The sequence below is a fragment of the Chrysemys picta genome, chromosome 2, assembly GCF_011386835.1.
Source record: "Chrysemys picta bellii isolate R12L10 chromosome 2, ASM1138683v2, whole genome shotgun sequence".
Classification (NCBI taxonomy): domain Eukaryota; kingdom Metazoa; phylum Chordata; order Testudines; family Emydidae; genus Chrysemys; species Chrysemys picta.
The window spans coordinates 105,147,169-105,159,955 of NC_088792.1; the positions used below are offsets into that span (position 1 = coordinate 105,147,169).

Here is a 12,787-nt window from a genome sequence, read left to right on the forward strand (position 1 = left end):
GGGACAACTTTAAGTGAGGAGTTACTATAATTTTAAAGTAAATGGCAAGGTGAACAGAGCTTATGTACATGTGGTGTTGGTTTATTCTAAATCAAACGAATAAATATATAAAGTCCATGGTCCCAGGCACAAATGGGATGTAACTGATTACTTCTTTGGACAAGATACTCATTCAGCACATAAAAATCATTTGCTGCCTGCCCTGTTGGACAAATGTGTGAAGGGCTGTATTATTAAAATGTCAAGGTGGTAGATGGATTTTGGAGTTTAAACACAGCAAACTAGGATTAATAAAAATTAAAACGGATAACTCCTTTCTGATGGAGCTCAGGAAGCCATGCCCACTGTTTCAACAATGGGCTCACTCAGTATATTACTTTTATTTCTCAAGCAGTATTAAAAAAATAAGTCTCTCTGGAAATTTTAAATAATTTTAACACTGTCCTTTCACAGCAGACAATGGTAATGTCTAACAATTAACATTTTTTTTGGCAATAGTGAAACACAAATTAAAATTTATCTTGACATCTGTTTGACTACAATCAAGCAACAGAACTTCTCATAGGAGGTAGTATATCAAAAACCTAAGGTGTGGCTGATTGTAGATAAATATCAGTTTACCATGTGTCCTGAAGTTCAAACACACACTCACACATTTTGGATGACACCCTTACCCCCATTCCAGCACCTATATACTGAGTAAAAGGGCCAAAACAGCATAAAGCAGCCTAGATGCCTCTCTGCACAGGAAGCATGGAAGACAGCCATGTGGCTGCCTTCTGAGGACCTCTCACAAGCCCTGGCATAGAGCGATTATGTTGGCAGAAAGAGCATGTTAGGGGGCACGGCTACTGCAGAAATTCTAGGCTATAGGGCTGTTCAGAAAGGATGCCATAATTTAGGCCCACAGAACAATCTAAAATATGCTGGGGCCACTACCAGACTTTGGGGTAGGGGTCAGTCTAATGAAGGGTTTTTACTAACAGGTAAATATATTGTTTAACTGGAATTCTCTGTTTCTCTGCTCTCTGCCAGGTTTATCTAGGCTCACAGGAGATGGATGGAATATCTGACTATGTCTTTGGTTAATTATCTCCAACTCCTCCCTCCCCCCCAATTTATTAACTTAATCATTGAACCAAAAGGCAATGAAATCTCCCATTGAACCCTTTTGACTTCTGAACTCCAGGTTTGGGACAAGTTTGAAGGAATGGCTTTGTTACTCATTGTGCCAGTGTGTTCACACTCTATGGCTGGGTGTTGCAAGGTTTTTTGACTCCGTGGTTTCAAGCAGGAAGCTGTGCGAAGAAGGGACAACATTCTTCAGAGTGCACGCTGCCTCTAGCGTTGATTTCAGCACCTGGGAAACGGGGAAAAAACCTGCCGTGGCTGCAGGTCGTAAAAAAGACCCTATTTGGGAATATTTTCAAGAAATTCCGGTGCCCCGGGGTAAAGGAGGTACATGTGCAAAATGTAAGCAGTGCAACAAAAGAGATGCAAGGCCTGGGTGTCAGAATGAACCAAGAGTATGAAAAATGCTCCTCAGAAGGCAATGACTTTGAAGATCACATGGACATGTGTGGATTAGTCAGTAAACTTATTTTTCTACCATTCTTATGGACTGCCTACTAAACGATTAAATGACCACTTAGATTATTGTCATACATTTGTGTTTTGTGTGGATTACTTCTGAATTTCAAAATATAATGGGCATGTTAGTTTGTTGTGACAGCATTTAACAATTAAATTTTTGCTGGTACTGCTGGACTTCTGAAGTGATTTTTTATTGCTCAGTATAATCACACATCCTAGGCGAAGATTTCATGTTCAAAAGTAAAGTTTGATTAGGCATTTATGAATTTTAACCATTTGAAAAATGCCATTTTCCCTCCCAAGCTGTTTGGTATGTTGCTAGAAATAACGGTTTAAATATATTTAGATCGATAACCCCTGTGATTTATTTAATTATTTTCCCTATAAAGCTGGGTTTGAAATAAATTATATCCCTTAAACTGTGGTACAAACAGATACAGTAAGAGGAACCTTTCATTTACAATCTCACTTTTCTAAAGCAGTGCAATGAGTAACATTCAGTGAGAGAGTGATTTTTTTTTTCCATTTTGTTTCAGAGGACAGCGTAGCCACAAGGGATTATGACATCCATCATCTCAACGCCTACATCTGTCAGCTGCCGGTACCACAGTAGTGCGGCAACTAAACATACAATAGACAATGAAATACCTTTTAAAAATAAATAAAAATAAAGACTTTCTTCATCATCCAGTAAAACCATGGATGAGTTCATAACCAGGACCAGCAAATTCCATCAAGACTCCATAGATTAAAAGAAATTTTGGTTCATTTATGCAACAAATTTTCCCCTTTGTCTTGTTCAGAACAAACATTTGATTGACATGGTTCGTTCATTATTACCAGGCTACGCTCCAGCGGGCTGAGCAGATATTGCCAGCAGGTTGCTAGATACAGTTTATGAGAAGGAAATGGACCAGCATGCAAAAAACACTAATGGGAAATTAGTTAATCTGAGTCTTGATAGTTGGAGCAATGTACACAATGATTCAGTAATGTGTACTTGTGTGACAGCAGAAGATGGGGTTGTCTATCTTACAGTAACAATTGGTACATCAAGAAATGCCCACACAGCAGAATACTTAAAAGTAGCAGTAAAGGTTATAACAAGCTGTGGACAAAAATTCAAGTGTGTAGCTTTGTAACAGACAATCGTGCAAATATAACAAAGCTGAGAAGATGATGATAATGAAGGGAACTTGAAACTTATATGTGTACAGTGCTCATCTGATGTAACTTTTAGCCAAAGACTTAAGTACAACTGCAGGAATAAAGGAAAATGTTGTTGATAGTGCAAAATACTTCAGAATAACAACCACTTTGCTTCAGATTCACAAAAGAGAACAAGAGGATTTCTCCCCCAAGATGTACAATGGAATTCAGGGGTTGACTGTTTTGAGCTACATACTGAGAACAGGCCTATTCTGATGACAACTTGTGAAGAAAATAGTGACAAAATAGATGGAACGATCACAGCCAAAGTAGTCAACATGGGACTAAAGAGAAATGTAGAAAATTTGCTGATTATACCGAAACCTATTTCCCTCGCCTTGGACACCCTGCAGAAGGATTGCTGCTGTACTACTGCTACTGTTGAAATTTGGAAAAAACTTGAAAAGCCATTGAAGAAAGAAATACCAAACAACAAAGTTAAATTGCAGGCAATAAAGAAGTGGATGGATCAAGTCCTTATTCCGCCTAATTTTCTTGCCAATATTCTCAAGCCAAAGTAGATGCCTAACTGCTGAAGAAGATGCTGCTATGATAAGATGCTATGCATCTAATAATTACCCATCAATAATGCCAAGCATAACAAATTTCAGGGCTGGGGGTGAACCATTCAAGCAGTACATGTTTAATGATGATATTTTAAAGAAAGTCCCCACTGAACTGGTGGAAGTCACTAGCCGAACACCTGGAACCAGAACCTGTTGAAGTGCTAAGCCAGCTTTTGACAGCAATAGCCTCTTCTACATGCACAGAAAGAATATTTTCTTCATTTGGACTAATTCAAAGTTGAGAAATCAATTGGGAGTTGACAAGGAAAACTTGTCTTTCTCTTCTAGTACATCAGTGGTGGGTAACCTGTGGCCTATCAGGGTAATTCGCTGGCGGGCTGCCGAACGGCTTGTTTACATTTGCATGGCTGCCCAGAGTTCCCAGTGGCCGGGGTTCGCTGTTCCCAGCCAATGGGAGCTGCGGAAAGCAGCGGCCAGCACATCCCTGTGGATCACCAGTTTTGAGATCGAATTTTGAGGTTTTCTGCTGTGGAGGTAGATTTACCGTTGTTGGCACAAGAGCTATGCTGCCAGGAGGCTGCTGCTCCACACACCTGGAGAAGGAGAGTTTACAGGAACTGCCTCCACATCAACCTTCTTCCACAGTGCTCTTTCTACAGTGTATGGCCCTGCGCACCCCTGCTTGTGCCAAAAGATAATAGTCCATTATTAACCTGGAATAGACTCCCAATGTCTAAAGACTTCACTATCGTCTTTAGACAATAGGAGTCTATTCCATCATCTATCTGTGCAGCCACAGTAACTCATCATTAAGATGAATGAGAGTTACTCATGCATACTGAAAGAGAACAGACCTCTTCGTTTCAAATAAGATTGAAAGGATCAAGCCATTAATATATACATTGCTTAAACACTAAAATCTCAAGATTCACAGTCGGAGAGAAATATCATCTCAAACATGGATTAATCAGGACTGACTCTGTAGAAGAGCACATTGCACTGTGTCTGTGAAATTTGTATATAGGTTTGTGATAACCTTTCTAAAACTGAACTGTTTATGCCATAGCCAGAAATTTATTTTTTTCTGTTTGCACTTATAAAAATACCATTAGCACAGTTCATAATGATTTGCAAGTCAAACTATTCTTTTTTATTCGACACCAAGACTCTGTAGACAAGGATTTAACTCTCAGTAATTCACTAATCTGAAATGTACCAGGACCAATTTTCTCCATAGGCAGGATATGTCACAGTGGCTAGTAAACAGATATACAATGCTGGAATGTGTTACTAACAAGTTTAATCAGAGGAATGCTTATCCACCTATAACAGACTGTACAGTGGATTGCCATTTAGGTCAACATTTATAATCAGTTAGCACACAGTCATATGCAAGACACCACAATTATGAAAGTATATTAAGTAGTACAAATGGATTCTACTTTCCTGTATCTAGAAAAGGAAATAAATGCGATAACACAGATAGCACTGTGTTAAAAAAAAAAAAATCAGCACGTACCAATAGATAATTATAACTACTGCAATCTCTAAAATCTCTTTACCTTACAAGAGTTACTGTGCGGTCTTATTTAGTTGTGTTGATCTTTAAGGAGTAAATTAATGACCAATATTTGCATAGTAACATACTAATTCTGATCTTACACCAAATGTAAATCTATAGTAACTCAGTTGAAGTCAATGGAGTTCAACCCTTGTAAATTAGGTCAGAATCAGGCACCAATATTAGTCTATGGGATGTACAATATCTCAGCGCTTGTACGGTAACATCCACACCCATACAGAAAGCCTTAGACATCATATTTGGACATGCCACATTCTCCTGTCACTTTGAAAAACCTTTCAGATGGGCCAAGCTGCTTTCCCATTACACATAACAGAGTAGAAGGAAACATTTGGAATAGCTCAAAACGTTATTTAAAAAAAATACAGATATGTGAAAGGATTTCTCTCTCTCTACTGTAATAAATACACTGTAGCAGGATTTATGACACAAAGATTTGGATTACCTTCAAAGCTATGTTTTTCCATTATCCAAAGGCCTCTGAAGATGTTCCAGACACAGGTAATCAGATGATTAGCTACTTCATTATTATTCAGTTTGCATCTAGGTTTTTGAGGGGAGGATCTGTTCAGAAAATCCAATAGTATGCCATGCTTGTCTCTGCCGTTGCCACCCATTGTTTTCTTTAGTTTAAACTTCATTTTCTATTTAATTAGCTGCCTCACCTCTCTAGGGCTTCTTTAAATTCTGACCTTTGCAGAACCGAGCTAAGCAAAAGTTCCCTGGGAGAGCAAGAAGTCATACTCCTCCACTAGTAACACATGGCAGGCCCACACTGATCAGTCAAGGCTGACTCCAGGAAGTATGCTCAGAGAAAGCAATAACCCATATACGGGGAAAACTGTTATAACTACATTGACAGATGCTCTATAACATCTACCCTTAAAAAGGAGTGCAGTTATACTTGTTTTTTCTTCATACCTGCCTACACATGGTGACAGGCACAGAAATATCTCTCGATCATGGTGATCAAACCCAGCTATTGCATTCTTTTCCCTGGAAGCTGACTGTGCAGCTCAGAGACATGTGTTCTGTTTTGTCAGTTAATTCTTAAATCATTGAAGTAGAAGAAACCATAACATCTTACAAAAGAGATATGGAGTGAGTCAAGTAAGAGGTGAGCAAGAGTTTGCTTTTAATTTGCCTGAATAAAGCTAGTGAACAAAGAAGTTAAATTTCTGTAAAGCAGTTTGTATGTGCGCAAAAGAGAGTACATGCGTCCAGGAGTACGTGTATGAGAGAGAAAGTACCCCAGGATAAATAAGTGAAAGAGTGAGTGTGTGTCAGTCCATGAGTGTGTGAAAGTGAATTTAGAGAAGAGTGTGTATGTGTGTCTGTGTGTGCACTCAGGTCAGCCCCCCATCCAAGATCACCTTCACGTGCTTTTTGACACTCACATTCTCTTTTTCATGCACACTTCACACCTACTTCTCATACACATGCCAGACCCTCCACTCACTTACTCTTCAACCCCCCCCAACTCAGTTACACAAAGCCTGACTCTACCCCATTCACCCCTGCACCTGCCAAGTCACTGCATATTCTCAATGAGTCATCCTTCCAGACTTCCAGTCAACCTCATTCAGTCACCATTCATTCCTGACTTGTCAGTTCTCTCCATCCCAAATCAATCGCTTCTATTTCCTCTCCTCCTGTCTCTCCAGATTTGTCTGCTAGGTCTTTGGAGGGAAATATTGGAGCCTGGAAGGGGGCTGGGTACAACAGCAGTACTGAACCTGGACTCAGACAAGATGACAGCAAGGAAGGAACAGGCCTGCATCAGTGTACTGTGAGCCTGATCTTCATTCTCCCTCCATGAGCCTCAGCTAGTGGGAATCAGAAACGATCAGAAACCTGGGGCCCATGCAGCTTGTTTTGCTCAAGTATAGTGAGCGGTGCTCTCCCTACAGGCCGGACAGCATAACAGAAAAATTCTTCTTTTGGCTTAGCTGCAGCTACACTAGGGAGCTTTGCCTGAATAGGGATAGCTATGTCGCCCTGGGGTGTGTGAATTTTTCATACTCCTCGGTGATGTTGCCATTCTGGCAGAAATTGTAGTAAAGACAAGGTCTACATCTGGGTCCAAATTTTTATGTCTAGACTCGAAGGCAGGGGGGTAACCATTAACCCTTTTTATCACCCAGATATTCAAGTCTCCTCGCCCACACAAGGTGACTCAAGCCCATAGTCAATGGGAGCCTTCCAAATTAAGGCAATGAAGATCTAAAGGGCAGTTGAGTCTCATTCACTGGCCAATAAATATTTGGCCTTTTTGCCATCCAGTTTTGCTGTGAATTAGTGACGATTTTGTATGTGTTTATGTACTGGAGACAAAGTGTGCTAAAGTAGCCAACTCATTTCACAGAGTTAAAAGAAGAAAGATGTTAACATCTTTCAGTCACTACATTTATGGGCTGAATTTAGGCCAATGAGATAGAAAGTCTCTGGCCATTAGCAGTCTCCTGAGCCATCCAGTCCCTCTCCCGCTTGCCATATTTCCATCAGAACAACCCATTTAAATAACATGAAGTGATGATCTGAAAATCACTCATTGATCCAAAATCTGAACCCACAACAAGAAAAGATGGTATCACCTGGTCCCAACCTTGCCAACGAATCCAGAAGAGTGAGGAGCACTGAGACCCAACATACCTGAAACATTATCGTTTTTAATTAAGTCCCATATATGTATAATGGACAGTTCCAAAGGATATTTTGAAAATCTTTTCTAACTCTCTGTAAAGGAAGATTTGAGCAGCTATTGATGCTGAACTACGAGAACTTGAGGATGAATTCTCTCTCAAACCTCGACAGAAGTTTTGGAATTAGACCTCTCAACTTTAAAGTCTTATTTCCTGTTCTTTTAAATATGAACAAATGAAAAAGAAAAATTCTAGATCGCATAGAAGATAAATCCAGTATTACTAGTTCTGTAGTAAATTATGCATAATTTTTGTTAAAGTACTTCTTTGTATTGTAATAGTCACATTGGATTTCTGCAATATGTTCTACATGGTGGAGTATCTGAAGACCATTTGGAAACTACAATAAGCGTAGAATATTATAGAGGTAAGTGCTGCCCGGAGCCTGCACTACTCCCACACCCCACACCCCTGCCCCACCCCTGAGCCTCCTCTCGCACCCAAACTCTCTCCCAGAGCCTGCAGCCATCCCACACCCTAACCTCTTGCCCAGCCCTGAGCCTCCTCCTGTTCTCAAACTCCCTCTCAGAGCCTGCACCCCCTCCCTCTACCCACCTTGGTGAAAATGAGTGAGTGAGTAAGGATGGGGAGAGCGAGCAATGGAGGGAGGGGGATGAAGTGAGCGGGGATGGGGCCTCGGAGAAGGGGCAAGGCAGGGGGTGAGGAAAGGGTGTTCGGTTTTCTGAAATCGGAAAGTTGGCAACCCTGGCACTACAGAACAGTTGCGATCAGCTGGGATGCTGATGGTGAGGCTCCCTAGTCTGAGGACTGGGGGCAATGCAATTATTGTTTCAAAGACCAGCATTCATTGACATTCAGGACATGCTGCAAGGAGTATTTACCCAGGCTTTCGCTGAGATGGTTGTTTAAAGAGAGTTTGTGGGAGTTGGGTTTGGCAGGTATTTTGTTTGCATTCCGATAACGTATTCTTTTATTGTATTGTACACCTACCTACATTTACAACAGATATAAATTGAGGGAAGAGGGAATAAAATCAAGTGTCTGTTCGAGGAGCGGTCAGGTCTAGACACGCACCCAAATCATTCATGCTGCTTATTTTGGCCCTATCAAAGAGAATTAGAAAATCAGGAATTGTGAAAGGTGGGCGCAGCTGATCCTGTGCAATTAGAGAAAAAAAATTTACACGATAGAATATCAGGGTTGGAAGGGACCTCAGGAGGTCATCTAGTCCAACCCCCTGCTCAAAGCAGGACCAATCCCCAGACAGATTTTTGCCCCAGATCCCTAAACGGCCCCCTCAAGGATTGAACTCACAAACCCTGGGTTTAGCAGGCCAATGCTCAAACCACTGAGCTATCCCTCCCCCCAAAACATGCTTCCTCCCTGAAACAAACAACAAAACAGATACACCAAAACTATTCAATATTTGACTATTCTGTTTACAGTCTGCTAAGGTGTTGAACACATAACAGAACTGTGAACAAAATGCTAGATGATACTCTTAAATGTGTCTGATCACAAGAACACGTATTTCAGGTGGAATGCATAAAATTATTACTTTTGGGGTGTAGGTTGAGGTTACAGAAGGAAATCAATGAATGCCAAGAACAGCTGGATTGTAATAACAATTGGCACTTACGCAGCACTTTAAATGTGTTTCTTTTAGTTTATAAATTGTGCTTACTAGAACAGTCTTATAGGAACTGATTAAATTCTCATTTAAATCAACTGAAGGGAGCCTTTTCACTGGCATGCTTGGGAAGTTCAAAGCACAGTATAATACAAACATCTAATGAGGATGTACAAAACCCGGTGAGGTAGCTTAAAAAATGTATTCTTCATTTAGACATGGCAGAGAAAAACGACTTGCTTAGAGGCATGCATGTTAGTGTGGTAAAGCCATGATTATGAGTTTTCTGACTCCTATCACTGTGCTCATTCTACTAGGCACGTTCCCTCTTTGTAACTAACTATCGGTGTGATTTCTATACACATATAGTAACCATTATGCTTAAACTTTTCATCTTCTTTAATTGCATGTCCACTTCCAGAACATGTCCCACCAAAGACTTCACTTCCGCCAAGTACAACCTGTAGTGGGCAAAACACTTATCTGGCTTCATACATGTGATGCAGCGATGTTGACTCCTTTTTCCTTTCTGAGAGTACTAGAAGTCATGAGCAAAAACCAAACAATTCTTTCTAGGCACAAATGTTTAATCAAAGGATAAAAATGGGTGGCTTATTTTATCCTACCCTCTCTTCCCCTTCACTGGCTCCACTGAATATCAAAGGGCAGCGTAGTTTCTAATGGGCAAATCTCACTTTTAATTTCTGCACTGAACTGAGCATTTAAAGATTCAAGTCAATTACAGACAAATGTATTTCAGTCTAAGATATTCCCTAACAAAAATTCTGTGTTGAAATCTAGTTAAAGTTGTCCAGATAAATTTTCCACCAGCACAACCTTAAAAAAGCCAAGAAATCCCTAGTCTCGACAGCCCTTGTAACGTGCAACCATGACTTCATCTCCTCCACATTACCTCACCAGCACCCACCCCATACGAAACAAATACCTCTGCCCTCCACGCCTACACAAAACATGTAACACTGAACTGCAACTATGTGGAGTTGTATGGTCATTTTTCTAATTGTTCAGAATACCAGACTGGGCTTAAACTAAAGTAGATGGTTAGTTAGTGTGTACGGTGTAGATTTTTAATTGATGATTCCAGGTTTACGTACTGTGTTAATAGAAGGAATTAGTTGGTTATTAAATAGAAATAGGCTATGATCGTGTTTATCATTTTGCACAGTTGTTTATTCTAGTACTGTTATTCAGGTGATATAACGAGGAAGAATGGTGTTGTATTTTGTTCTTTAAGTAACTGGTTTTTGTGTTCACGTTAAGGTGAAAACCAGAGGTAATGCATGGGGTTGTTAAACTACTGGAAACCCAAAGAAAAAAATACAGAGCAAAATTTCAAAAAAGGGAGCATTTTAAAATATTTGATCTGCAGAAGTTATTAGGGTATTTTAATGAAAATATTCACAGGAAGTTCAGTTGTGCCATGAAGTGTTATTGTGCCAAATTTGGAGATGAAATTAATTCAGAAATACATAAAACAGAGGAATTTCCATCTCATTTTATGTGGAAATTATAATGTAACCTTAACTTCAGTGTTACTGCTGATGACTCCACAAAACTGCCTCACATTGTAATTAATAGGATTTTCCATTTTTTTAATTCTCCCCCTTAGAGGAGGAACAGCAACAATCATTACTGCGGCTCTTCCACGGAACTCTACTGAACAATTAGGTTTTGTTCAGGAGTATTACATTTAAAAAAAGAAAAAGAAAAAAACTCAGAAGAGCAGCCTCCGAAGGCACTTATGATCTTTGGGGGAAAAAAATATTTATTTAAAAAAAAAAAAAGATGAATGATTATTCAGTTTCATCCCCTCATTCCACAGATCACTATGAAAAGAGGGTACCAGAGATAATCTATCTCACACTGGCAATCATCTGAAAGTAATAAGCAATGTCCTCTGTTCCTGCTGTGCGATATCAAAAGAAAAAATGCTGGGAAAAGCATTACATTCATGTATTATTAAAATAACTTACCATGCCGGGAAAGATTCCTGTTTGTGACCTCTCCTTTCTCACGGAACCCAGGGCTCACGCTGAGCCCTCCCACATCCCCATCAGGGCTGGTGAAGCCATTCACTTGACTCGTGTCCCTGGAGACTGTGTTAATGCGGGTCGGGATAGGTTCAAATGTAGGGTCCAGTTCCAAGATCAGCCGATTCAGCTGCTCAATTGACTGGTCGATATCCAGAGTAGGAGAGGATGGCAGGTCCTCGGCATTCACTCCTAAAGCCAGGCCATTTGTGTCTTTCTCAGCTACTAATCTGGATTTAAAAGCCTCGGGCACTGGGTGTTCTGCTACTTCACTGGAACTTGGCACAGTCCCTATCCCCCGCTGCACAGCGTCTCTGCTGCTGGATCCCCGGGTGGGTGTGTCAGGGATTCTGGGCTGGCTCTGCACATTGCCTGAATTCTCTACAGTGCTAGGAATGCCAAGCCTTACTTCACTCTCGGGGGAGTAGGTGTATTGGTGAGCAGTGACCATCTGCTGTTGGCGCACCCAAGTCTGGGTAGAGTAGTTACTAGGGCCATAAGCCTGAGGCTGAGCGGAAACAGGAGGATTCCTTTGCAGCTGCTGGGATTGCTTAGGCTCACCACTTCCAAATGATCTCTCATACAGGGGGTCCACACCTATTCCCAGGTCAGGGGCCAGAGCACTGTGGTGGTCCTCTCCAGTGTTGCTTCCAAAGCCATCTGAGAGCAGCGAATTCTGACTGCTCTTGTGGCAGCTGAAGTTTCCAAGGTGAGCTGAGTGCTGCCCTTCAGAGGAGGACAGTGTCCCGATGCTGTCCACACTGTGAAGGTCATGGCTGGGCATCTCATCATCCAGAATATCTGTCTCCCTATCCTTCAGTTTGGTGTGTCCGTTCACATGAACCTGAGCTGGCACTATGTGGCGAGTCCCACTGTACTTGCTTTGGGCATCAGTCATATCCTTGAGGGGACTGACTGAGTTTTCTAGGCCGAAGCCACTAAGTAGCTGGTCCAGCTCTGCCTTCTCTTGTGGGCTCAAGCCCCGTTTGATTCCCGGTGCTGGATGCTCCTCGGTCTTGTCCGTCCTTATAGAAGTTGTTGAGTGTCCTGAATCACTGCTGACAGATAGAGTATGGTCACTGTGATCAGGGCTGCTGATCACAGGAACCCCCTGGGCTCCACTGGGGATGCTAGTATCTGAAGAGCTCTTCTTTCTCACTTTAGCATAAAGACTGCCATCAATAGGACCCTGGGTGTGGAGCACTGTGAAAGGAGAAGCAACAGGGTCAGGGAAAGAAAAGGACAGAGTATTAGATAAAAGCATTGAACAGCATTACATTACATTACTTTACATTGCAGAGGTACTGCTGACAGCACACTCATTAATTTTCTTTGTAAACACATGCTCGTTTTAAAAACCAAACATCAACCAAAAGCACTCTCTTGCCTTATGGAACACATTTTAATTTACAGCACGGCCCTTCATAAAACCCTTGTATGAAACAAGAGGAGAAAAAAACAGTTATGTACATGACCTTGTAACAAAATTCAATTCTCTACTTTTATACTTTCATAGAGGTGAAATCATGGCG

General features: G+C 41.0%; 1 protein-coding gene across 21 annotated transcripts in view; it reads right to left on the bottom strand.

The window, feature by feature from the left end:
• The window catches only part of TNS3 (tensin 3), a 426,838-nt gene that overhangs the window by 92,055 nt on the left and 321,996 nt on the right, over positions 1 to 12,787 (bottom strand). For all 21 annotated transcript variants that reach the window (XM_042842646.2, XM_024099919.3, XM_065583894.1 and 18 more), the window contains one exon: positions 11,199 to 12,458. In XM_042842646.2, the coding sequence (XP_042698580.2) occupies positions 11,199 to 12,458 (1,260 nt within the window). The remainder of the gene's footprint in view (positions 1 to 11,198; positions 12,459 to 12,787) is intronic.